The sequence below is a fragment of the Callorhinus ursinus genome, unplaced genomic scaffold, assembly GCF_003265705.2.
Source record: "Callorhinus ursinus isolate GAN/ISIS: 27379988/994484 unplaced genomic scaffold, GSC_fseal_2.0 scaffold19, whole genome shotgun sequence".
Classification (NCBI taxonomy): Eukaryota; Metazoa; Chordata; class Mammalia; order Carnivora; family Otariidae; genus Callorhinus; species Callorhinus ursinus.
The window spans coordinates 15,696,142-15,719,248 of NW_027397081.1; the positions used below are offsets into that span (position 1 = coordinate 15,696,142).

At 55.4% G+C, this 23,107-nt stretch overlaps 3 protein-coding genes across 3 annotated transcripts; 1 reads left to right on the plus strand and 2 right to left on the minus strand.

Moving 5' to 3' along the window:
• The first annotated feature begins 7,464 nt into the window (after window positions 1-7,464).
• On the plus strand, window positions 7,465-10,270 carry RNF26 (ring finger protein 26). Its single transcript, XM_025893913.2, has one exon. It carries the CDS (start codon window positions 8,033-8,035, stop codon window positions 9,335-9,337), a length of 1,305 nt encoding a protein of 434 aa, XP_025749698.1. The 5' UTR covers window positions 7,465-8,032; the 3' UTR covers window positions 9,338-10,270.
• Window positions 10,271-11,935: 1,665 nt separating this feature from the next.
• On the minus strand, window positions 11,936-13,854 carry C1QTNF5 (C1q and TNF related 5). Its single transcript, XM_025893844.2, has 3 exons — window positions 13,684-13,854; window positions 13,131-13,387; window positions 11,936-12,791 (listed from the first exon to the last, which is right to left on the minus strand). The coding sequence occupies exons 2-3, from the start codon at window positions 13,342-13,344 to the stop codon at window positions 12,274-12,276; spliced, it is 732 nt and encodes a 243-aa protein (XP_025749629.1). The 5' UTR covers window positions 13,345-13,387; window positions 13,684-13,854; the 3' UTR covers window positions 11,936-12,273.
• A 453-nt stretch (window positions 13,855-14,307) lies between these two features.
• Window positions 14,308-19,280, minus strand: MFRP (membrane frizzled-related protein). Its single transcript, XM_025893348.2, has 13 exons — window positions 19,227-19,280; window positions 19,013-19,115; window positions 18,802-18,915; window positions 18,510-18,683; window positions 18,160-18,373; window positions 17,598-17,728; window positions 17,340-17,465; window positions 17,068-17,144; window positions 16,555-16,703; window positions 15,915-16,045; window positions 15,637-15,768; window positions 14,819-14,946; window positions 14,308-14,727 (listed from the first exon to the last, which is right to left on the minus strand). Exons 1-13 carry the CDS (start codon window positions 19,278-19,280, stop codon window positions 14,503-14,505), a joined length of 1,758 nt encoding a protein of 585 aa, XP_025749133.1. The 3' UTR covers window positions 14,308-14,502.
• Between the last annotated feature and the right edge of the window lie 3,827 nt (window positions 19,281-23,107).

The following is a 23,107-nucleotide window of genomic DNA, read 5'->3' on the forward strand; positions in this document are numbered from 1 at the left end:
CATAGGAGAAAATCAAAATGCTCTTGGGTTTGGCATGACTTTTTGGCATGATCTATGAAAGAAAAAATTGGTAAGTTGGACTTTGTTAAAATGAAAAACTTCTGTTTTGTGGAAGACACTGTTGAGAGACTGAAGAGACAAAAAGCCACAGACAGGGAGAAAATATTTGCAAAACACATATCTAATAAACAGCTGTCATTTAGAGGCGCCTGGGGGGCTCAGTCAGTCAAGCACCTGCCTTCGGCTCAGATCATGATCTCAGGGTCCTGGGATCAAGTCCCGCATCAGGCTCTCTGCTCAGCAGGGAGTCTGCTTCTCCCTCTCTCCCTCTGAGCTCTCCCCCCACCCCAAATAAATAAATAAATAAAATCTTTCTTAAAAAAAAAAAAAAGAACTGGTATCTACAATATACAAAGAACTTTAAAAACTCAACAGTAAGAAAATAACCCAATTAAAAAATGGGCCAAAGACCTTAACAGACACCTCATAAAAAAAAATGTATACAGAAGATGTGGCATATATCTATACCTATATATACACATACATACAATGGACTATTACTCGTCCATCAAAAATTATGAAATCTTTCCATTTGCAATGACATGGATGGAACTAGAATGTACTGTGTTAAGTGAAATAAGTCAGTTGGAGAAAGACAAATACTGCGTGCCTGGGTAGTTCAGTCGGTTAAGCATCTGTCTCTTGGTTTCAGCTTAGGTCATGGTCTTGGGGTCATGGGATCGGGCCCCACACTGGGCTCCATGCTCAGCATGGAGTCTGCTTGAGATTCTCTCTCTTCCTCTCCTTTTGCCCCTTGTACTGCTCGCTCGCTCGCTCTAAATAAATAAATAAATAAATAAATAAATAAATAAAATCTTTAAAAAAAGGAGATATACAGACAGCAAATACCCATATGAAAAGATGTCAACATCATTTGTCATTGGGGAATTGCAAATTAAAACAACAATGAGATGCTCCTACACATCAATTTCTGACGGCTAAATTTCAGAACACCAACCACACCAAATACTGGTGAAGATGTAGAGCAATAGGAACTCTCACTCATGGCTGGTGGGAATGCAAAATGGTGCAGCTGCTTTGGAAGACAGTTCGGTGGTTTCTTACAAAACTAAACTTTTTTTTTTTTTACCATATGATCAAGCAATTGTTCTTCTTGGTATTTACCCAAATGAGCTGAAAACTTCTGTCCACACAAAAACGTGCACGTGGATGTTTACAACAGCTTTATTCATCATTGCCAAAACTTGAAGCAACCAAAATGTCCTTCAGTAGTACAATGGATAAACAAATGGGTAGGTACATCCATAGAGTGGAATATTATTTTTTTAAAGATTTTATTTATTTATTTGAGAGAGAGAGAGTGAGAGACAGCACAAGCAGGGGGAGTGGGAGAGGGAGAAGCAGGCTCCCCGCAGAGCAGGGAACCCAATGTGGGGCTCGATCCCAGGATCCTAGGATCATGACCTGAGCCGAAGGCAGACGCTTAACCTTCTGAGCCACCCTGGTACCCCTACAGCGGAATATTATTGAGAGATAAAAGTAAATGGGCTATCAAGTCACAGAAAGACATGGAAGAACCCTGAATACATATTGTTAAGTGAAAGAAGCTAATTTGAAAAGGCTCTGTACTGTAAGATTCCAATGATTTGACATTCTGGGAAAGGCAAAACTATGGAAACAGTACAAATATTAGTGATGGCCAGGAGCTGGGGTAGGGAGAGGGAGGGAAGAGATGAATAGGTGGAACAAGGGGGATTTTTAGGGCAGTGAAAATATTCCATATGACACTGAATGGTATATACATTTGTCAAAACCCATACAGTCAACACTAATGGAAACTATGGACTTCAGTTAATAATAATAATAATGTGTTAGGGGAGCCTGGGAGGCTCAGCCAGTTAAGCGTCTGCCTTCAGCTCAGATCATGATCCTGGGGTCCTGGGATCGAGCCGCACATCGGGCTCCCTGCTCAGCGGGGAGTCTGCTTCTCCCTCTGCCCCTCCCGCTGCTCGTGCTCTCTCTCTCTAGACTCAAATAAATAAATAAAATCGTAAAAAGAAATAATGTATTACTATTGCCTCATCAGTTGTAAACAAAGTAAAATAACCAAACCGATTTAGATTTTTTGGCTAAACTTTTGTCAATATTATTTATATGTATATACATATTTTAGAGAAGGAGAGAAGAGAGGGAGGGGTGGAGGGGTGGAGGGAGTGGGAGACAGAGAATCTTTTTTTTTTTTATTATGTTATGTTATGTTAATCACCATACATTACAGCATTAGTTTTTGATGCAGTGTTCCATGATTCATTGTTTGTGCATAACATCCAGCGCTCCATGCAGAATGTGCCCTCTTTAATACCCATCACCAGGCTAACCCATCCCCCCCTCCCCTCTAGAACCCTCAGTTTGTTTTTCAGAGTCCAGGGAGACAGAGAATCTTAAGCAGGCTCCACACCCAGCGTGAAGCAGGGCTCGATCTCACCACCCTGAGATCAGATCTGAGTCAAAATCAAGAGTCGGATGCCTAACCAATGGAGCCACCCAGGTGCCCCTCAATATTTTTAATATTATACAACAGTCCATCTCAAATATCTGCGAATAGTGCATATTCAAGAGTAATTTCGGGCACCTGGGTGGCTCAGTTGGTTAAGCGACTGCCTTTGGCTTAGGTCATGATCCTGGAGTCCCGGGATCGAGTCCTGTATCGGGCTCCCTGCTCAGCGGGGAGTCTGCTTCTCCCTCTGACCCTCCCCCCTCTCATGTACTCTCTCTCTCTCTCTCATTCTCAATCTCTCAAAATAAATAAATAAATCTTTAAAAAAAAAAAGAGTAATTTCATTTTCCACCTGAGACCATAATTTGCTCTTTGAAAATCTGTTGTTTTGCTTCACTCTTCAAGTTCTTTTTATATCTCATCTACATTAAATCTACTTGTTTCAACAGCTCCTAGCCAGGATTCCCATCATGTGTCCCAGAGAGGTAGTAAGGCCAAAGGTGATGTATGTCTTTCCAAGATGTTTCATCTTTGGGCAGATCCAGAAAACATTGTATATAATCTTTCTATTGTTCAGAGAATGCCATCATGGTCAGCACAATTGATGTGAGCTCTAGTAACAAGTTCAACCATGTGCCATACACGGCACGTGGCACAAAAATGCTTCTGGATTTTTGGTTCAAAAAATGACCTTGTTCACCCTTTACCTTTGCTAACCGTGTCAGTCCTATCATCATTGACTTGCCCTCAAAAAAAAATTTTTTTTTAATTAAGTAGGCTCCACGCCCAGCATGGAGCCCAACACAGGGCTTGAACTCATGACCCTGAGATCAAGACCCGAGCTGAGATCAAGAGTCAGATGCTTAACCGACTGAGTCACCGAGGCACCCCACCCCCAACAATGTCTTAAATCAATGCCTAAAATTATGGGGTGCTTTTTTTCAGTCCTTTCCTTACGTCAAAACAGAGCTAAAACCTATTAAATACATATGCATGTTTCATTTAGATTTATATACACATTTAAAAAATCTGAATTAATATTGCAAATGTTCCTCAGCTATTGCATTACTTTCTGAGTACTTCTGGAACCATAAATTAGAACAAGAAGAAAAGCAAGAGGATTTGACTAGGTAATTAATGTATTTCTTTTCTTACCTAAGCACTTCAACTACTCAAATCCTCCCCCACATAAAAATTCAGGAGTTTTGTTTGTGGCATTTGGACACACTCACCTCCTGTTTCCAGGACATTATGAGATTCAGAAAAAGGCTTTTTTGGGCCTGAACAGGGTCATTAGCAGAGCTGATGTTTAGGGTTATGAGTTCTGCTGGGCCAATGCCAAGCCCTGGATCCTGAATGACAAAGGAAAACATTTTTTGGTATGTTGGTGATTTGCGGGGCCTTTAGCTGGTGCTCGGAGGGAACAGGGTGGTGGGGGCAGAATGAAAACAAACCTATGAATGTACCTTTTAATATAGTTTTGACTTTGGGAAGCTGTGAATGATTTGTATAAGTCAAAAGCAAAATTAGATCAAAAAGGAAAAAAAATCCAACTCTAAAAACCATGGAGGTAGTATAGATTATACTGAATGCTTGATGGGGAGCCAATGGGGAGGGTGATAGTACACATAATACCACAAACAAGACCTCTGAATTGGACATTCTTTCATGGTTTTACCCCATCTCTAAAATCCCCTTTTATTTTTCCTGTGAGCATCTCCCACCTAGCAAAACAAAATCCCTAAGTTAGCCCTACAGCAGAAAGCAGAAACCTGGGGGAAGGTGCCCGAGGGCTTTAGTTGACCCCACTCCCCGATACAACTTCCATTATAAAATTCTGCAAGGATAGAGAGTACCTCTAGGCATTCAGTTTTCTTAAGATCTGGCTGCAGATCTTCTCCATCACTGCAACTCACACTAGTAAGCAATTTGAACTTCTTACTGTCAGTTGGCGTTGGCTCTTTCCACCAACATTCTCGTCTTCTTTCTCCAGCCTCTGGACAGATGGTGACTCCCATTTTGGCAACTGTGGGTTTGAAGAGGCTCTTACCTGAAATGCAGTCCTGGAGGAGAAAGAAACATGATCAAGTTAGTAGAGATGCCACTTGACTCCAAACCCAACCACCATTTCCACGGTCATCTCAAGGGGAATGGTTTATAATCGTTCAGCACAGGGAAGTACATTGGCTTTTTTCAAGGGGGCGTCATCCCAGCACTTCTTTTGCATTGTGTTCACATGGTACTTTTCAGCTTAAGAAGGGAGAGCATTTTGTAGTACAGCAATTCATTTGTCACAAGAATTGTGGCCGCACATAACCTCTGTCTGCCACAGCTGTGTCACCAGCTGAGTCAAAGGTTATATAGCTCATTCAAAGTGGCTTTGGTGAGGGGGGCCTGGGTGGCTCAGTCCTTAAACGTCTGCCTTCGGCTCAGGTCGTGATCCCAGGGTTCTGGGATCGAGCCCCGCATCGGGCTACCTGCTCCATGGGAAGCCTGCTTCTCCCTCTCCCACTCCCCCTGCTGTGTTCCTTCTTTCGCTGTGTCTCTCTCTGTCAAATAAATAAAATCTTAAGAAAAACAAAAAACAAAACCAAAGTGGCTTTGGTGAGTCTCAAATCACTCAGAGGGGAAGCTTTGGTCCCCAACTAATGGAAATACTGTTTTAGAGGATCTTGCCGAGAAGGTCTTTCTTGCTGTGGAAAGCTGGCTGGTTAATTGCACACAGTGTAGGCACAGCAAGTTTGCTGAGTTTGGTTTTGGACTTGTTGAGTTTGTTTGTTTTTTAAGTGTGTGTGTGTTTTTTTTAAAGATTTTTATTTGTTTATTTGACAGAGAGAGAACACAAGTAGGAGGAGCGGCAGGCAGAGGGAGAAGGAGAAGCAGACTCCCCGCTGAGCAAGGAGCCTGATGAGGGGCTCAATCCCAGAACCCTGGGATCACGATCCGAGCCAAAGGCAGATGTTTAATCGACTGAGCCACCCAGGTGCCCCTGGACATGTTGAGTCTGAAGCACCAGTGCAATATCCAGGTGCTGTCTATGTTGCAACCTAAACTTTGCAAGAGAGATTCAGGCTGAAGGCACAGATTTGGAAATCATCAGGTAGGAAGGAGAGGGAGCCATGAAAGAATACAGGAGAGGGTAATGTCCAGGGGCCCAGGGTGGAGGAAGTGGCCAATGGTATCAAGTGCTGCAGGAAGACAGACTAGGAACACAGGAGGTGTTCATCGAACAGCTAACATTTCTGAAGAGGACAGGTTACGGGTGGGGAGATCAAATATCTTGAAGGGGAGGTGGGTGTGTTTGCCAGGATTAGAAATTGGGGGAAAAGGCACAGTTGGACAGTAAAAGCATCAGCAGCAATAACCACCACAGACCATGCTCTGAGCAGGAGGCTAAAACAAATCCTTATATTATTCTCCCTTGTTTAGAGAGATTAGCATTTTGTGGTTAGAGTTTAGCTTGGGTTGGGGGTAGAGACAGACTGTGCTGTAAAGTCAAATAACAAAATAGGAAGTTGTAGTCTGATGGCTAAAGAAAGGGAGAGGAAATCCCAAGAGGAAGGGAAAACATGTCTCCCCAGAGAAAACAATAAGTTGGGGCCTGACAGGTGTGAGAGAGAGGCTGGCGCAAAACCAGTGGAATTTTAGGGGCGACTGGGTGGCTCAGTCGTTAGGCGTCTGCCTTCGGCTCGGGTCATGATCCCAGGGTCCTGGGATCAAGCCCCACGTTGGGCTCCCTGCTCTGCGGGAAGCCTGCTTCTCCCTCTCCCACTCCCCCTGCTTGTGTTCCCTCTCCCGCTGTGTCTGTCTCTGTCAAATAAATAAATAAAATCTTAAAAAAAAAAAAAAAACCAGTGGAATTTTAGAAACTGCAGTCCTTGCTCTGCACTGTGCTGTCACCCCTGGTGCAACTGACACATCTCAGTTAAGGCTTGCTGCATAACTCAGCTTCCTATCAGTGGGGCTTTGGGGGGTGAGGGATTCAGGTAGCGTTTGGGGTTTGGTGGGTGAAGGGGGACGAACACTTTTAGGAGTTCAGGCCAGGATGGAGATGAAGCGCTCAAACAAGCAGGAAATTAAAGCGATGGTGACCAGGGGAAGGATGAGAGCCTCAAGTAAGTATCTTGGCAGTAGTAGAGAATACCAGGTTTCCCAACAGATTTGGGATGGGGTCTCAAATATATTTTGAATATTAAAGGAAAGGATAACTTATTGAGGAACCTAGAGCCGCCCAGGGGTAGATATCTAACTAGAATGTTTAAGTAAACAATTTAACAGGGACTAGTGAAGGACTGTGAGCTATTTCTGGTCTGTGGTCTCCTTGTCGTAAAGACAATGAGATAATCTCCTGAAGATGCGGAGAAAAGCTGATGACGCTGGAGGAAACAGTTTGGAATAGCAGTTTGGGAATCCCCTGTAACAATACGTTTCCCCTTGTGACCGGCTCGAGAGCAGGCACACCCTCTTAAACATTTTTTGTATCCCCAGTGTATTTGCAGGAGCTCAATAAATGATAGACTGAATGAATGAATGAATGAATGAATAGAGGAGGACGAGGCAGCGAGTCTGAGGAGGGTGTGGTGGCGGTGCAATCCCGGAGCCCAGCTCAGAGGTAGTAACCTTCAACTCTCCCTAAAAAGTTCACGACCGGGGGCCAGGACGAAGAACAGCACCGGTATTTGGCCCCGTCCAAAATCCTGCTCCGCTTGGGGGCGGGGCTAGGAGGAAGGCTTAATCCGCCTCTGCCCGTCAATTGACCAATCGCCGCCTCAAGGGGACGGGGATTTCAATCTATCCCCGCCCTTCCCTTTGGAGAGTAAATACGTTTGGGCGCTGTTCAAACGGACCAATGAGTGCTCGATGTTTCCAGCGGGTTGCTTCTCAACGATTGGCCGGAGTTCGTCGTCCCGCCCCCCTTGTCACGCTTTTTGCCCCACCCCTTCGCACACAAGATGGCGGCGCCCAGCGGAGTAGAGGCCGCGATTGGGGTTTGCTGAGGCTGACTCCCTTTCCCACTACCGCGTTGGACGCAAAGCGCCGCGAGCCCAGAGGACGGGGGCCGGGCGGGGACAGGGGTACCTGCGTAGCTGGACCGCGAGCCCGCGCCCAGCCTGCGCCGCCCCCACCCGGCCCCGGCCCGAAACCATCCGTTCCCGGCCTCCTCTCGGTCTGACCCACTGCCCGGCCGTGGTTCGCCACCACCAGGCCTCCAAAGCTGAGCTCTCTCCTCCAGCCTGGGCTCAGCTCCACTTTAGAGATGTTTGGCCTCTTCCCTCCCAGACAGCCCGCCTTCAAAACCGGGACTCCTGGACTGGCGCCTGGCCCCCTTTCCCTCCACTGAGACTCCACCTCGCTCTAACCCACTTCTTCCTCAGATTCTTGGTTCTCCCTGGCTTGGAGACTGCTCACTTCCCTTCCAGATTAATCCCTGACGTCCCCAAATATTATCAGCCTTGACACCCCCCCTCAGCCTGGAGCCAGACTTCCTTTTGGATTAACCTCCACAGCCCTATCATGGAGGCTGTGTACATGATAGTGAATGGGGTGGGCCTTGTGCTGGACCTGCTGACCTTGGTGTTGGACCTCAACTTCCTGCTGGTGTCCTCCCTTCTGGCTTCCCTGGCCTGGCTCCTGGCCTTCATCTACAACCTGCCACACACGGTACTGACTAGTCTTTTGCACTTGGGCCGCGGAGTCCTGCTTTCATTGCTGGCCTTGATCGAAGCCTTGGTCCGGTTCACCTTTGGGGGCCTGCAGGCCTTGTGTACCTTGCTGTACAGCTGCTGCTCTGGCCTGGAGAGTTTAAAGCTCCTGGGGCACCTGGCGTCTCACGGGGCACTGAGGAGCCGGGAGATACTGCACCGGGGTGTTCTCAATGTGGTCTCCAGTGGCCATGCTTTGCTGCGCCAGGCCTGTGACATCTGTGCCATTGCCATGAGCCTGGTGGCCTACGTGATCAACAGCCTGGTCAACATCTGCCTCATTGGCACTCAGAACCTTTTCTCCCTGATGCTGGCGCTGTGGGATGCAGTGATGGGGCCACTGTGGAGGCTGACGGACATTGTAGCTGCCTTCCTAGCCCACATTTCCAGCAGTGCCGTGGCCATGGCCATCCTCCTCTGGACCCCCTGCCAGCTAGCACTGGAGCTCCTAGCATCAGCTGCCCGCCTCCTGACCAGCTTCGTGCTTGTCAACGTCACCGGCCTGGTGCTGCTGGCTTGCGTGCTGGCAGTGATGGTGACTGTGCTGCACCCGGACCTCACCCTGAGCCTGGCCACCCGGGCGCTCAGTCAGCTCTGTGCCTGGCCATCCTACCACCGGCTTCGAGAGGATGTCGTGCGGCTGTCTCGCCTAGCCCTGGACTTGGAGGCCTGGCGCCGGGTCTGGAGCCGCAGCCTGCAGCTGGCCACGTGGCCGAACCGGGGAGGGGCTCCTGGGGCCCCTCAGGGCGGCCCGAGGAGGGTGCCTTCAGCCAGGACCTGGCGACAGGACACTCTTCCCGAAGCAGGGCCCAGATCAGAGGTAGGAGAGGAGGAAGAGGTCGGGATGGCCAGAGCAACACCTGCCCGTGGCCGGGAGAGGCTCAATGAGGAGGAGTCTGTAGCTGGGCAAGACCCCTGGAAGTTGCTCAAGGAGCAAGAGGAGCGGAAGAAGTGTGTCATCTGCCAGGACCAGAGCAAGACAGTGCTGCTTCTGCCCTGTCGGCACCTGTGCCTGTGCCAGGCTTGCACTGAAATCCTCATGCGCCACCCCATCTACCACCGCAACTGCCCGCTCTGCCGCCGGGGCATTCTGCAGACCCTCAACGTCTACCTCTGAAGACGCCTTTCCTGCCTGCCCGCTCTTCCATGCTCCGTGAAGCCACCTGCGCTAGGACAGCTTTAACACCTGACCTCTTGGTTCCTGGCCTGAATCCCCTCCCGCCCCCATGGCCGTCACGCCGAGCCTCCAATCCGTACGTCCAGGACACTGAGATAGGATAACTCTGGAAGACTATGAGCTGGGTGGGGCAGGGTAACAGCTCTTCCTTACCCAGTGCGTCCCTGTGTGATGCCAGAGGTGGTGAGTGTGTCACTATGCAAGGCCCTGAGACTGCTGTGGACTCCCCTCCAGCTTGCCAGGGCCCATCCAGATGCCAACCTTTGGGGCTCCCCCTCTACTTCTGGTTTTTCTTTTGGGAACTTGCAGGTCCTCTCCCTGGCCCCTCCCCATTTCCTCCCCAGCTTCTGCAGCCACAACACATCACTGTCGTTTGGATGTTTTGGTAACTCAAGGGCCTTGGAACGAACTTGAACCTTTGCTTTCAGCCAGAGCACCTGTGCACTGGTAGGCCTCGGGGATAGTATCTCTCAGGTGCCCTTAGAGTTACCACTTCTGCCTGTCTTGATCTTATGAGGCTCCCTCCCAACCCGATCCAACAGCTAGGATCAAGAGTTTACCCCTCGGGGGGGTGGGTGTCTGCACCTGGCTTTGGGACCATATTACCCTCTGGCACCCCAGCTCCACTGGGAGCCTCAGGAGGGATAACCAGATTTCTACTCCTACCCCTTTCACTCCCCACATCACAGAGAACAGTGGCATTTCCCTTCTGTTTGTCTCTCCCGGGCATTGGGGAGGTCAGACTGTGCACATTTCACTAGGGTCCAAATACGGAAGGGGCCAGCCTAGGAGTATGCAGCTCCCTGATGGGTCTGTCTGGCCCAGATGGGTCTGCCGGCCCAGTTTCTGGTGAATACATTTCTGTTGACAGCTCTTGACAGCCTCGGTGTGCATCCTTACAGGGGTGAGCAGTTGGTCACAGTAACTGATGCTGCAGCAGGGTCCTTCAGTCCTGCTGGAGTTACTGTGGTCTGTGGGGGATCTGGTGGGGGAGGAGATAAGATAGGATGTGAGCACTATGCCTTGGGGAGAGCCCGTGCCAGGTGTGGCTGGACTAGCTTTCGCCCCCTCCAATTTGTGGCCTCATACACCTGGCTTTTGGAAAGCCCTCCCTATCTTTCCTGCTTTTGCCAGAATGAAGCCCTAGTAGAGAGGAGTGTGAACGTTCTCATCCCCTGAGTCAGCTTCCCAGCTTCTCAGTGCTGCACTTCCCAGGAGGGAATTTGGGGTTCTTGCTGCCTGGAGTCCAATCTACTGTCTGATCCCTGGAGGAGCCTGGTGCTTGTCTTTGTTTCGCTTGGGCTGGAGCGGGGCCATGAGGCCTCCTGGCGGAGAGCTGGGAGCTGAAGCCCAAGACCCGACCCCAGTCCCCACCCTCATATCTGCCCTCACAGGCCCAGCAAGAGGGAGGGGGGACACTCCCACATAATTGTATGTTAAATCTAGGAGCATAATGCCAGGGGCAGCCTTCTGGAAGCTGTGGGGCGGTTCTGGCGGGGAGGGGGAGGAAGGGTAGGTCAGAAAGAAACTGAGAAGAGGCCCCTCACATTCTCTGGGGTTGAGAGGCTGAACTGATTGTGGGTCTGGCAAGCCCTGGTTTGTTAGTCACTGGGGTGGGGGTGGGGCTGGGGCTGGCTTCTGAAGGTCAGAGGAGGGGAACCTTGAAGGGGCTTTGTGGCTGGCCTCAGACTTAGTGGCGCGGCCCACCCAGGCTATGCCCAGCACGGTGGGGGGAGTTCACCACATCCATCTTGGGAGTTGGGAAGCCTGAGGAGGGCTTTTCTCCCCTCCCCCCAACCCTAGAGAGGGAGCTGAGCAAGGGGAGGCTTGGCTCCTTCCAGTCTCTGTTTAATGTGAGGATAAACATTTTATGAGAGAAGATAAACTTCCTGAGCTGGGAGCAAAGGACCCCCTTTTCCTGCACCCCCATCTGGAATTACATTAGCGACCTCAGTACCCGTCCTCCCCCTAACTACCCTAGCAGTCGCGAGCTCAAGCTCTCCAGGATCTTTGCTGCATTCTGGAGTTGGGACGCCCCCTTGTGGTCAGCTCAGAAACGACTTATCTCTAGCCACCCCGGAACACACCACTTCCCTGGCGTGGGGGACAGAGAAATAGCTTTACAGTCACCTAGAGACCGGGCAAGCAGCCAGAGCAGTCACAGCTGCAAACCCGGGGACCCTGACTGTTGATCAGGGTAGGGGTGTGTGTGGTGAAGGTAGCCCCCGCGCAGTTCGTATGACATCTCTGAGTCAGAAAAAGGTGGCCAGAGCCCCATGCCAGAAGGGCACCCTCCTCAGCCAAGCACTCCTGTCCACATCCAACACAACTCAGGAGACAGCCCTACGGAGCGGCTTCTCATTCCCCGGGGCCTGCTTCCTGGATCTCCTGCCCCAGGGCTCACCCAGCCCAAGAGCCCTTCCTTCTGCCTGAGCACCACCCTGCATATCTTCCCCTTCGTTCCCTCTCCCCTCCCCCATCCTCACCATCAGGGCATCCCCACCACTAAAGAAGGCTGAGCTGAGCCAGTAGGACTTTTTTTTTTTTTATTGAATAATCTCTGAGAAAAGGGCCCAGGAATAGGAGGGACAAGGGAGGGCCCAGAGAAGCAGAACACCAGGAAGAGGGCACCCCCACCTCTGGGATTCTGGGTCAGAGCAACTGGGGGACCCACACCTGCCAGCACAGAGCGCTCCTTTGGTTTTGGGCAGAAATCCAGCCACTGCCCCTCACTGCCAGCCCTGATCTCAGACAGCCTCTGTCCCCATTCTCTGCCAGCAGCAGGACTGGAGTCGTTCACAACATCCCAAGGGGGGGGCCAGCCCTCCGGGGATGATGTGGCTGTCAGTGTCACACCGCTCACTTTCCAGTGGGCATCAAGCAAAGACAGGGGAGTTGTGCCAGTCAGAATACACCAGAAATCCCGAGAAGGTGCTGTCTGTCTTGATGCTGGCATAAATGCCAATGTAATCACCCACGCCCACCTGCACCCACACCTGGTCCTCTGGCTCCAGCCTCACCATGGCGCCCCCAGAGAGCGAGGCTGGTTTGGGCCACCCCCCAAAAAACTGGAAGAAAGAGGCGATGGACTCGCCATTCTTCACCAGATCGAACTGCAGGCTAGCCCGGTAGACGGTGGCGTGGACCGCGAAGTAGTAGACCCCGGGCACCTGGCAGGTGAACTTGCCGGTGGTGGCGTCGTAATGTCCCTGCTCGTTCACCAGCACGCGGTCGAAGGGTAGGGGCGCGTCGGATGGCGGAGGCACGCGGCTCTCGGAGCGCTTGGCGCTGAAGGCGGAGCGCGGAGGCACCGAGCACTCGCCCGCAGGCCCGCTGGCTCCCACGGGTCCCGCCTCTCCTCGCGGCCCGGGCTCCCCCCGGGGCCCCGGCAGCCCTGTGGGGGTGCGGGGCGCGGTTAGGGCCAGAGTGGCGGCGGCGGCTGGGGGCGCGGGGGGCGCCGCTCAGCACCCTTCCCACCCTGTCTGGGGCTCCCGGCCGCCACTTCCTGGGCGAGGGCCGCCCTGCCGCTCGGCCCCTTCCCCTCCCTCCCCAACCCCGGGCCCCGCCGCTCTCAGGAGACGGTCCCCGGAGCTGCGGCCGCCGCGCGCTGCGTCACCCTCCCAGCGCCCCGCTCCCCGAGCCCGGCGGCGCCCCCTGGCGGGACCACGAGCCCCGGCCCTCGGCCCGGCGAGCGCGGACCGCCCCGTGGACGGCGACCCCGCCGCCTTCTTACCCGGACTCCCGCCCTCGCCTTTCTCTCCCGGAGCCCCGGGCGCGCCGTCGCGGCCGTCGCGGCCGTCGCGGCCGGGCAGGCCCTGGCTGCCGTGGTGGCCCGGCGTGCCGGGAAGGCCGGGGTGCCCCGGGCACAGGCTGGGGATCTTGTTGTCGTCCAGCGGGGGCGAGCCAGCCGCCAGGCCCAGGAGCAGCAGGGCGACGAGCGGCCTCATGGCGCTGGCACGGGGGCTCCGGCCGCCGGGGTCCTCTCGCAGTCTGCGGGCCAGGCGGGACGGGAGTCGGGACCCAGAATCCCGCCACCAGTCTCGCTCCCCGCCCCGGCGCAGCCGGGTGGGTCCCCACCCCACTGCCACGGGCCTGAGACTGAGCGGCCGCCGGGGGAATGAAGGGGGGGGGGCGCCCCCAGAGCCAGGGACCCGGCGGGCGCCGGCGGGTGGAGGGGGACAGGAGAGGCTGGCCGCTCCCCCCCACCCCACCCCGTGCCCCGCCCGCGCCGACTTTCCCCCAGCCCTTCCCGCCCCCACCCCCCTCCCACGCTCCGCCACACTCACCCCCTCCCGTCTCCCGGGGCCTCCGTGGGGCGCTCGCTACTCCAGACCCTCCAGCTGACCCCTGCCCCGCCTCGGCGCGTCTCCCCTGCCAGGCGTCCCCTGCCCTCGGCGTTCCCCTGGTCCGGGTGCACTCCCTGCCGGCTCCGCTCTGCTCCTCCCAGACTCCAAGAGGAAACCAGTTGTTCAGGGGCCAAGAGCTCCCGGCCGGGAAATAGCAGGGAAATAACTCGTGGTGTCGCCCGGCCGCCGGCCAAGGTTTGGGGGAGAAAGGAGGGGGAGGGAGTCTTAGCTGGGCACAGGGAGGCAGAGCTGTGCGAGACAGACACTCGGGGCACCCATTGCTCCAAGGAGCCCAGAAGGAGAGATGGTGCAGTGCCACAGACCAAGGACAAGACTAGTCCAAAGGAAATAGAAGCTGAGAACGGAGGGGGAGAGTTCTAGAGGCGGTTGGACAACTGGATCCCCAGGACTCAGAACAGTGCCTGCCACATTACTAGGCACTCAATACATTTTTGTTGAATAAGTGAGAGTCAGAAGAAGGCAGGTGGTGGAGAACCTGAAAAAGTAGGTCTCCCCAGAGGGGAAGGCAGTAGATTGGAAATTGGAGTCAGAGGCTTGGGTGGGAAGCAGTCCTCACGGGCAATGGCACTGTGTGGTGTTGGGGCAAGGAAAGGGACAGGGAAGCTCCCATTAGCCCTGCGGAGGACTTCTCTTTCCTTCCCTGGGAGGCTTCAGACAGGATGGGCAGAGTCCCCTGCCTGCCCGCCCTGATCGACAAAGGTGGATGGGCAGGCAGAGGGGCAGGGGCCTGCCTCAGGGTCAGGGCTGGGCACAAGCCTCCAGGCCAGCCGCCTCAGGTAGCCTGTTGCAGTTGAAAGGCCAGGGGGTACCCAGTAGAGCCAGGCCAGACTGGCACTGGCGCTCAGCCTCCTGGCAGACAGAGCGGCAGGGGGGAAGGACACTGCCTATGGGGGTGCAGTGGGGCACAAGCAGCCCGCAGAGGAGCCTCCGGAAACTCTGGTAGCAGGGCAGACTTGTCAGGCTCTGTGGAAGGAGGAGATCAGCCCTCAAGCACCCCATTCCCGAGGCTCCCTCCACTTTCCTGTGGGTCCCTCCTAATCTCTGCCTAGAGCACCTTGTAACCTCTGAGGATCTCCATCACTTCCTCCTGGGTGGCTATGCCCACCCAGACGTTTGGGAAGGCCGTGGTGTTGTAGCTCAGACCGATGCACATCTCCACCTGGACGGGCTCGCAAGCCAGCTCTGTAAGGGAAGAATTACTGGGGGAGGGTACACAGGCTGGTGACCTGGGGCAAGTCACCCAACCGCTCTATCTGGGTCATTTGGGGGTTGTTGTGGGAGTCAAACGAGATAACATGGGGAGATGCTTTGCACACATCACAGGTGCCCATTATCCACAAGAGCCTGCCCAAACATCCTTCACCAGCCCTGGGCATGATGCAGGTGTCTCTCTGATCTCGGGAGCATGGGGCACTGACATTGGCAGGGCCTGCTGGGCATCTGGAAGGAACTCCCCTGCTCTCACTTTCATCGTCATCTTCTTTTTTTTTAAGTAGGCTCCACACCCAACGTGGGGCCTGAACTCACGACCCCAAGATCAAGAGTCGCATGCTCTATGGACTGAGCCAGCCGGGCGCCCCTCACCTTCCTCTCTGAGGTGGGCTGTATAGAGGGGCTCTCTGTGTGACAAGGCTGGGCTGGTTCTTGAAGCCCCAACCATCAACTCCCAGATTCCCACTTGCCTTGGGGGTGACGTTAAGTACCATTGCCACCACCGGGTGAGAATCCCTCCCGGACTCTGTGGAGTCCCCCCATCGGAGAGGACAGGGGTGAGCTGTTATGAAGTGTGCCAGTGGGGTTTCTATGAATGGGCCCCAGCCTGCTCCAGCCTCCCCACCCCACCCCCCCAGAGCTGTGGGGCGGGCCTCTCACCTGGGGGTGGGAGCAAGGGGCTGCTGCAGCTGTCATCACTGCTGTCCAGGCAGCGACTCCACGTGTCACACGTCCACTGCACACTCTTACACCCTCCGTCATGGCAGGAGAACTCTCCGGGCCCACAGGGATCTGTAGGCATAGGGGGCATGGCGGTGCCTTGGGACAGGCCTGTGCCCCCACACTGCCTTCGCGGTGCCCTGAGTGGGGTCCAGAGCCCTTCCTTGTCCTCCTGGAGGCGCCTCCACAGCCACACCCGCTCACCCAGGGCCACCTACTCTCTGTGGCATTGAGGGCCCGGTAGGTGGCAGAGAAGCCCCCGGTGCTGATGCCACGGTCTGTCCTAAAGAGCACCACCAGCTGCTGGTGCGAGGAGATGAGGCGAGGTGGTGGCTCTGCTCCACAGAACCTGCCAGAGGCAGAGAGCAGACCTGGGCAGGGGGCCCTTGGCCTCCCCCACCGCTGCCCGGGGGTGTTCCTGCAGGCCTCCCTCTGAGCTGGTGCTCTGGGCCGTGCCAGAGGGGGTGGGACACATGGCAGCTGACTCATGGCACTTAGGACCTGGGAGGAAGACACACATATTCAGTAGGCAAAGAATTAAGCAAACTGCTTGAACTTGAGCCAGTCGGAGATGGGAAACACCAGCGAGGGTTTGAGGGGAAGTGGGAGTGGGCCCCACGGGGCAGGAGAACCAGGCAGGGAGGGTACAGGGAAATGGCCTTCTGCACAGGGGCAATGCCAAACAAAGGCTTTGGGCTGAGGAAGGACAAGCCTCTTCCTAGGGTGACGGTGAAGAGACCCCTGGCTTAGAGCGGAAGGAACTGGAAGCCAGGGAGAGGGCAGTGTGAGTCTGCAGGAGGTCTTGACCGTCAGACTGCGGAGGATGGAGTTTCTCCGGGGCTCCTGCTCGGTGGCTACCTTCCCAGGAGGCCAAGGGCCCCTGCGTCGCTGGTCTCATACACCGCCACATAGTCCAGCCTGCACTCGTCCTGAGCTTCCAGGCTGAAGTTGTGGAACCGCAGTTCTAGGCCGTGTCCTGCAGGCACCGAGATGTGCCAGGTGCAGAGCTGGGGGAGGGCACGGATGGAGTCGGTCAGGGCTCCTTCTCCTGTCCCGCTCTGGCCATCCAGGCAGGGCTCCAGAAGGGCTTTCTCCCTGCTGCAGGCCAGGCAGGGCGCGGGTGGGGGCGGCCCACCAAGCTGTTCCGCATCGGTGGTGGAAGGGCCTTTGAACTTGTCTGCTCTCAGAGAGTTTACCCAGCACGGGAACGTCGGGTAAGCACTAAATGCTGTTCCCTCACTGCCTGTTGGAGCTCTGACCTTCCCAAGAACCAGGCAGCGTCTCCCACGCTGCTCCCGGTCACACTAACCCGGGTGCGCAGGTGTGTGTCCGCATGTGCCCCACTGCCCTCCCCGTGGCGCCCCGGCTTACCTGCTGGTGAGGGTACCTCTGCGGGTCGCTGGGGGCAGAGAAAGTGCCCTGGAGCCCAGTCAGATTCCCCCCGCACCCTGCAGAGAGGAGGAGGGGCCCAGGAGTTTGCCAGGGTCTGTGCCTTCGCCCCTGCCAGGCCCATGAGGAAGCAAGTTCTGGGCCAGGAGAATATCCGGGCAAGTTTGGGGCTGGGCCAGAGCTGGGGAGCCCTGGCCGGACCCGGGTCGGATGCCCGAAGACAGTACCCGCGCTGTGCCCGGCGGGGCCCGCACCCAGGAACTTGGCACTGCAGCTGGTCTCGTCGCTGCCATCAGCACAGTCGGCAAAGCCATCGCACACCGAGTCAGGCAGCAGGCAGACGAGCTGGTCGCAGGGGAACTCAGCGTGAGCACAGCTCCCTGAGGAGGGGCGACTGGATTCAGAACATCCCAGAGGCTTCACCTCTTTCTTGGGGGCGGGGCGGGGGTGTCTGGAGGGGAGGGAAGTGGGCGCTTGGGAGGCAGCCAGAGGCGGGGGTGGAAGACACTCACCGTTACCGGGGGTCACAGCCTGGTACCAGGCATGGAAACCAAATCCTTGCACGCTGCTGTCAGAGACGAATGCCACCCGGAGGCGGCTGGCGTTGGTGTTGAGTGTGGGGGGAGGCGCCCTCCCACACACTCTGCAAGGGGCCAGGTTGGGGGTGATGGAGGCTCAGAGCTCAGGGCCAGCCGGAGTGGAGGCTGCCCAGGCCCTGCGGTCCTCTTGCCTCAAGCCCTGACCTGGGGAGGATGGGGTCAAAAAGGGTCCTTTCATTTCCCAGGGAGCTCTGACTTTCCTGACCGGCACGTCCGTTCGTCCGTCTGTCCGTCCGACCGACCGTCCATCCTGCAGGCATTTCTTTCTGGGCAACAGAGGTGGGAGCTCCATCTGACAGAGAGGGGCAGTGACCTTCCCAAGGTCACACAGCAGGCTGATGGCAGAGCTGGGCCCCTGAGGTCAGGTTTCTCCGTTTCTTCCCAGTCCAGCCTTTCCCACTGCTGCTCCCCGGTTCTGTCCTCTAGACAGTGGTGCAGGGCAGGGGTGAGATCTCCTGGGGGCAGGGGGACCCACCTGAGGAGGGGGCCTTCAGGCTCAGGGGAAATTTCCAAGCGATCGAAAAGACAGGAGGCCACGCTCTCCATGCTGAGCGCTTCGATCTTGAGCTGTATTGCATGGTCTGCGGCTACCTGGATGTGCCACACGCAGTGGGCGTTGGGTGGGTAAGGGTCTGGGTAGTTGGGGCTGCTGAAGAAGCCCCTTGGGCCAGGAAGGAGGCCCCCACAGGCTGCAGAGATGAAGGTTAGAGTTCCGAGGTCAAAAGGAGAGAGACCCTTTTATTTCCAAGTCTCCCCTTCCTGGCCACCGCCCCCCCCGCTGCCATCTTGGGCTCTTCTCCAGGAAGATCTGCCCTGGATACTCACTGGGCTGGGGTGAGGGGCTCATGCCTATCTCCTCCAGCTGTCCTTTTGGGTTCCCAGATGCCAGAGAGGTGGTGGTGGTGGAGGGGGTGGTGGGGGTGGTGGTCCCGCTGGGGGTCAGGCCTTGGGCAGGCAGTGGCTGATAGGAGGCCCCAGACAGGGGTGTAGCCGACAACTCTGGAGGGGCGAAGATGGGGGAGTGGGATTCAGAGGAGCCGGTTCCCCAGAGGTGATGGATACAATGGCTCGTGCAACGTCATTCAGAAGCCCTTCTCCCAAGCGGGCCGGTGCTCACGGGCTAGAATGATGGCCGCCAGAAGCCCAAGCAGCAGGACCAACACGCAGGCCAGCAGGAGGACGCACAGCCAGGAGAAGCGGCAGTCACGCTGCAGCCCTCGGGGACGCCGACCTGTGGGTGGGCGGGAGGGCTGGTGAGAGCTCTGTCCTCGTTCCGGGGTCTTTCTGCGCCGCCCCCCCCCACGCGGGCCACTCCCTGAGATGGTTACCGTGCCAGGGAGCCGGGATGCTGTGGCCAGCGTCCTCCCGCGAGGCCGCTGGAGGCCACGGTGGCCCCGATTCAGGCTCAAAGGCAGGATTGCAGAACTCAGTCTGAAAGGGAAAGGCTGGGGGTCTGAGGGCCAGTGGCCGCGCTGCCTGGCTCGCATGTGCCCCGGGCATGGCCGGCTCTAAGCAGGGAGAGTGGTCCTCTGTGACCCTTACCTTGCTCAGTTCTGTCGCCTCCACGCACAGGATGGTATCTGAGCGTTCCTTCATGGCTCGAGGCTCTGCATGGCTTTCTAGGAGTCCTTGTGGTCACCCAAGACCGCCAAGGGCCCACTCCCTGATCCCAAACTGCCTATCAAAGGGGTAGCCTCTGCCCCCTTCAGGAAGGGGCTGCCAGACTAGACTGACTCTCAGACTGCCCTTGGCCGACTGGTCCAGGCTACTGGCTACTCCCGGTGCTGTGGAAGGAGGCAGCCAGAAGGAATTCGCAAAGGCATGAAATGGTCCCTTAATCCAACTCAGCTGAGGATGCTAAGGTCAAGCGCTTGGCTCAGGGCAGCAGTCCTTAAAGGCACAGACCACGGTTGAGGACACCCCGCAGAGGACACTAGGCGCTCGTGGGGTGGGTGTGTGTGTGACCAGGGGAGCTGGACACCCCCTTTCCGCACCTCACCCCAAGTACTGAGTGAGCCCCCGAGGGGGGCTGGGAGGGAAGGAGGACCATGGCAGGCATGTCCAAGGCCTTGGAAGCTGGGCGTGAGGGTTTGGCAGCTTTAGGTCTAGGAGCCCTGAGGGGTCTGGACAAAAGCAGCTGTTCTCCCATCCAGGGCCTGGGGCGTTAGCCAAGTCAGGGTCTTTGGGAGGCCGCTGTGAGAGCACCTGTGTGGCCAGGACCTGGAGCTAAGCCAGTCCAGGAAGCACATGGTATGTACGCGCGGCTTCTGTCTGCACTAATGTGACTAGGCGAGCAGGAGGGATGGGCTGCCTCTTCCCCGGGGCCCGCCGGCCTGTGGAGGAAAGGCAGAGCAGGAGGAGGAAGAGGGGCCGAGTCCTTGGACAGGGTCGGCCGGGGCAGGCCCTCAACTGGGCTGCGGAGCCTGGCAGTTGGTACCATCTGCTGCAGGATAGAAAACCCACACTCTGCAAATTAGACCACTTCATGCCTCTTCCTCCGTGACGACAGTCTCTTGGAAAAACCCAGCCTGGCCCAGCTGTCCTCAGGGAGAAAGCAAAGGGCTTGTTAACCTTTCTTGTGTTAGCCATGCTTGGGCCGCGTTGGGCAGGGTCGGACGAGGGAGGCAGCATCATCTTCGTGGCTACCATTTGCAGAACATTACATAGTAGGCCCTGGGCAAGAGGCCTTACATGTTGTTTCCCTCCCTGGGTCACGCTACGAGGGAACGTAACCACCTCACAAATGACAGCACCGAGGCTTCCCCAGGGTCACACAGCTGGTGCGATACAGAGCCAAGAGTGGAATCTCCGGCTAGGGAAATCCAAAGTGCATGCTTGGCAGGACACACCTCTTTCACCCTCCACTGGGGCCGAGGCCTATTGGCAACAGCGGGGGACAAAGTGAGGAACCCAGAGGGGAGAGAAGAAACAAAGGAGACAGACTCTGTGGTCCTCACGCAGCTGTCCTCATACTCAGGGGAGACCCTTCACCCCCTGGTTCTTCTCCATTCACCCCCTGGGGAGCCCTGGGCTACTTGTGGAAGCGGGGGGGCAAGACTTTTTCCCTGGACCCTCGGTTGGGGACTGCTTTTCGAGGGTTTGAGAGGTCAAAAGTATTTCCATAACGACACTAAAACATTATTTGCCTTTTCATTTGTGAGCACAGAGTAGCTTTCCAGAGGCTGTGCTGGAAGCTTCTCTCTGGCTTTGCTGTTGTCCGTGGCCATCCTCTGGGCAAGGGCAATTAGGCTGCTGCTCCAGCGGTGTCTAGCTCTCTTGGGCTCCGGCGTGGCTCCCTGTCACTCCCCCATGCTGACCCCACACAGCCTTCTCTTCTCCTTGACTCTCTGTGGCTCTTCTGTCACCAGGAAGGGTGAGGCCAGCCTGAGCTTGGCTAGAACATTCTGGGATTCCCGGCTCCTTAGGTTTCTCTCCTGCTAGTTCTCTAGCTCAAACTTCCACTCCAGCCAGACCAGCCTCTTCACTGGCCCTGGAACATGCTGTGTCCTTCTTGCTAAAGACAAGTTGCCCAGGCTTGTCCTCTCATTGAGAATGCCTTCTTTTTCCTTGTTCCCAGGGCCGGCGAAGGAGGTGTGCATTAGGGCCTGACTCTTCTTCCCCACCCAAATCTGTCAGTCATGCTCCTCCTCCGGTCCTTGTTCACTGCCACCCCTAGCCTTCACCCTCATCCCCTGGTTTCTGGATCTCCCCTAGTCTCTAGGAGCCTGGAAGACTGCAGCTCCTTTCCAGACCACCTTCCGTGATCTCCAAGAGGCAGGCCAAGCCAAATATCAGGCAATCAGAAATGCTCATCCCTTGGATTGGATTGTCCCTTCTGTGGCTCTACTTCACTAATTCTGGTTTGGGCAGCACTGTACTTTGCATTCCTGAGCCTTTATCATATGTTGTTCGGAGGAGAAAAGAAGGCACAAGCATCCTGAGAGGCTAGGGGAACCAACGTTGGCTGAGCATCACCCACTAAGAGACTGTGAATGTTGATGGCGCAGTCCTGCAAACGTGGGGCTGTTTGTGGGACATGGACATTTGAATACCTAGTGTGCTCCCAACACAGCTCTGAGTAGGTATTGTCATGCTCAGATTACAGAGGGGGAAACTGAAGCTCGGGGCGACTAAGTAATTGGCTTGGACTGTAAAGGCTGGTCTCTTTCTGCTGCCTCCCGCTCAGGTGCTCATTTCTGCCTCTAGAGCGATGAAGGAAGGACAGGGGCCCTCAGTGGTGCTCGGCCCAGACTCTGCCGGGCCCAGGTCTGTGAGAGATCGTGCTGGTTTTGCTCTTGGGCGTGTGTGGATGGAGTTGGGGAGTTTCCTTGCTACCCTGCTGTTCAGCTCAGTTCCTAACAGACACAAGGTTGGAAAATTTGCTGCAGAAAACCCTGCAAAAAGCTGTCAATTATTCACCCAAAAGGCGGAGTACTCAGAGTACTCAGATGGAAAGAGAACTGTCCTGCCTCTGCCATTGACAAACCAGTGGACTTGAGCCAGGCTTCTCTAGCGCTTGTGTCCTCACTGGCCAAATGAGAATGTGGACAAGGTGACCTCTATGGTCCTGACTCTAAAGCTCTACAGAAAGGAAAATGTATTTTCTGAGGACTGGTCGTTAAAAAAGAATTTAGAGTAACTCTCAAAAACTGAGACCAGAGGCACGAAAGGCCCCGACTTGGGACTTTGAGGCACGTATTTAGAGAAGTGACTTAGGAGGAAGACACTTGAGCTGAGAACTTCAAGGTCCAATCTCCTTAACGCAGATGAGGCACAAGGCCCAGAAAGAGGGACGTTCTTGCTCAAGGTCACACAAGAGAAGTTGCATGGGGAGAGCCGCCCTTCCTCCCCAGGGGGAGGCCTGCTGGAATGCAAGCAAAGAATGGGGGCAGAAATCCCAGTTGCTAGGAGGCAAAGCTGATGGATAAAGAAACACAGGGACAGATTGTGTTTGGGATCTGTGTGGCGCTGGGACGTGTTGCCATGGGAATGAGAAAGCGCCACAGGTTAAGTGCAGAAGGGAGAGCTGGGAGCAAGGGTGGAGCAGCGGGCTGAGACCCTGCCTGGGGCATTACCTGTAGTCCTCTGCTCGCCTGTGGAAAACAACAGAAACCACCTCTGCTGTCCACATCCAGTGAAAAACTAGTCAAGGGAGAAGCGTGGCAAGTTACACTGGTTTGGAACTCACCCGTCCACTTTGCTAGAAGCCTGTTTCCATTTTGAAGACCATCCTGTTGACCTGTGGTTTGGGGGGGAAATCATTTGCATTTAAAATCTTGCCCTGGGTCAGGCTGCTTCCAGGGCAGGCCAGGGAGAAATCCTAGGGTTTGAGTCACTGTTTTCCCCACTTCTGGGAAACGCCCAGAAGCAATGCTCCCACCACTGTCTCATCCCATAATGTGAGTCTGACAGCAGGCACTGCT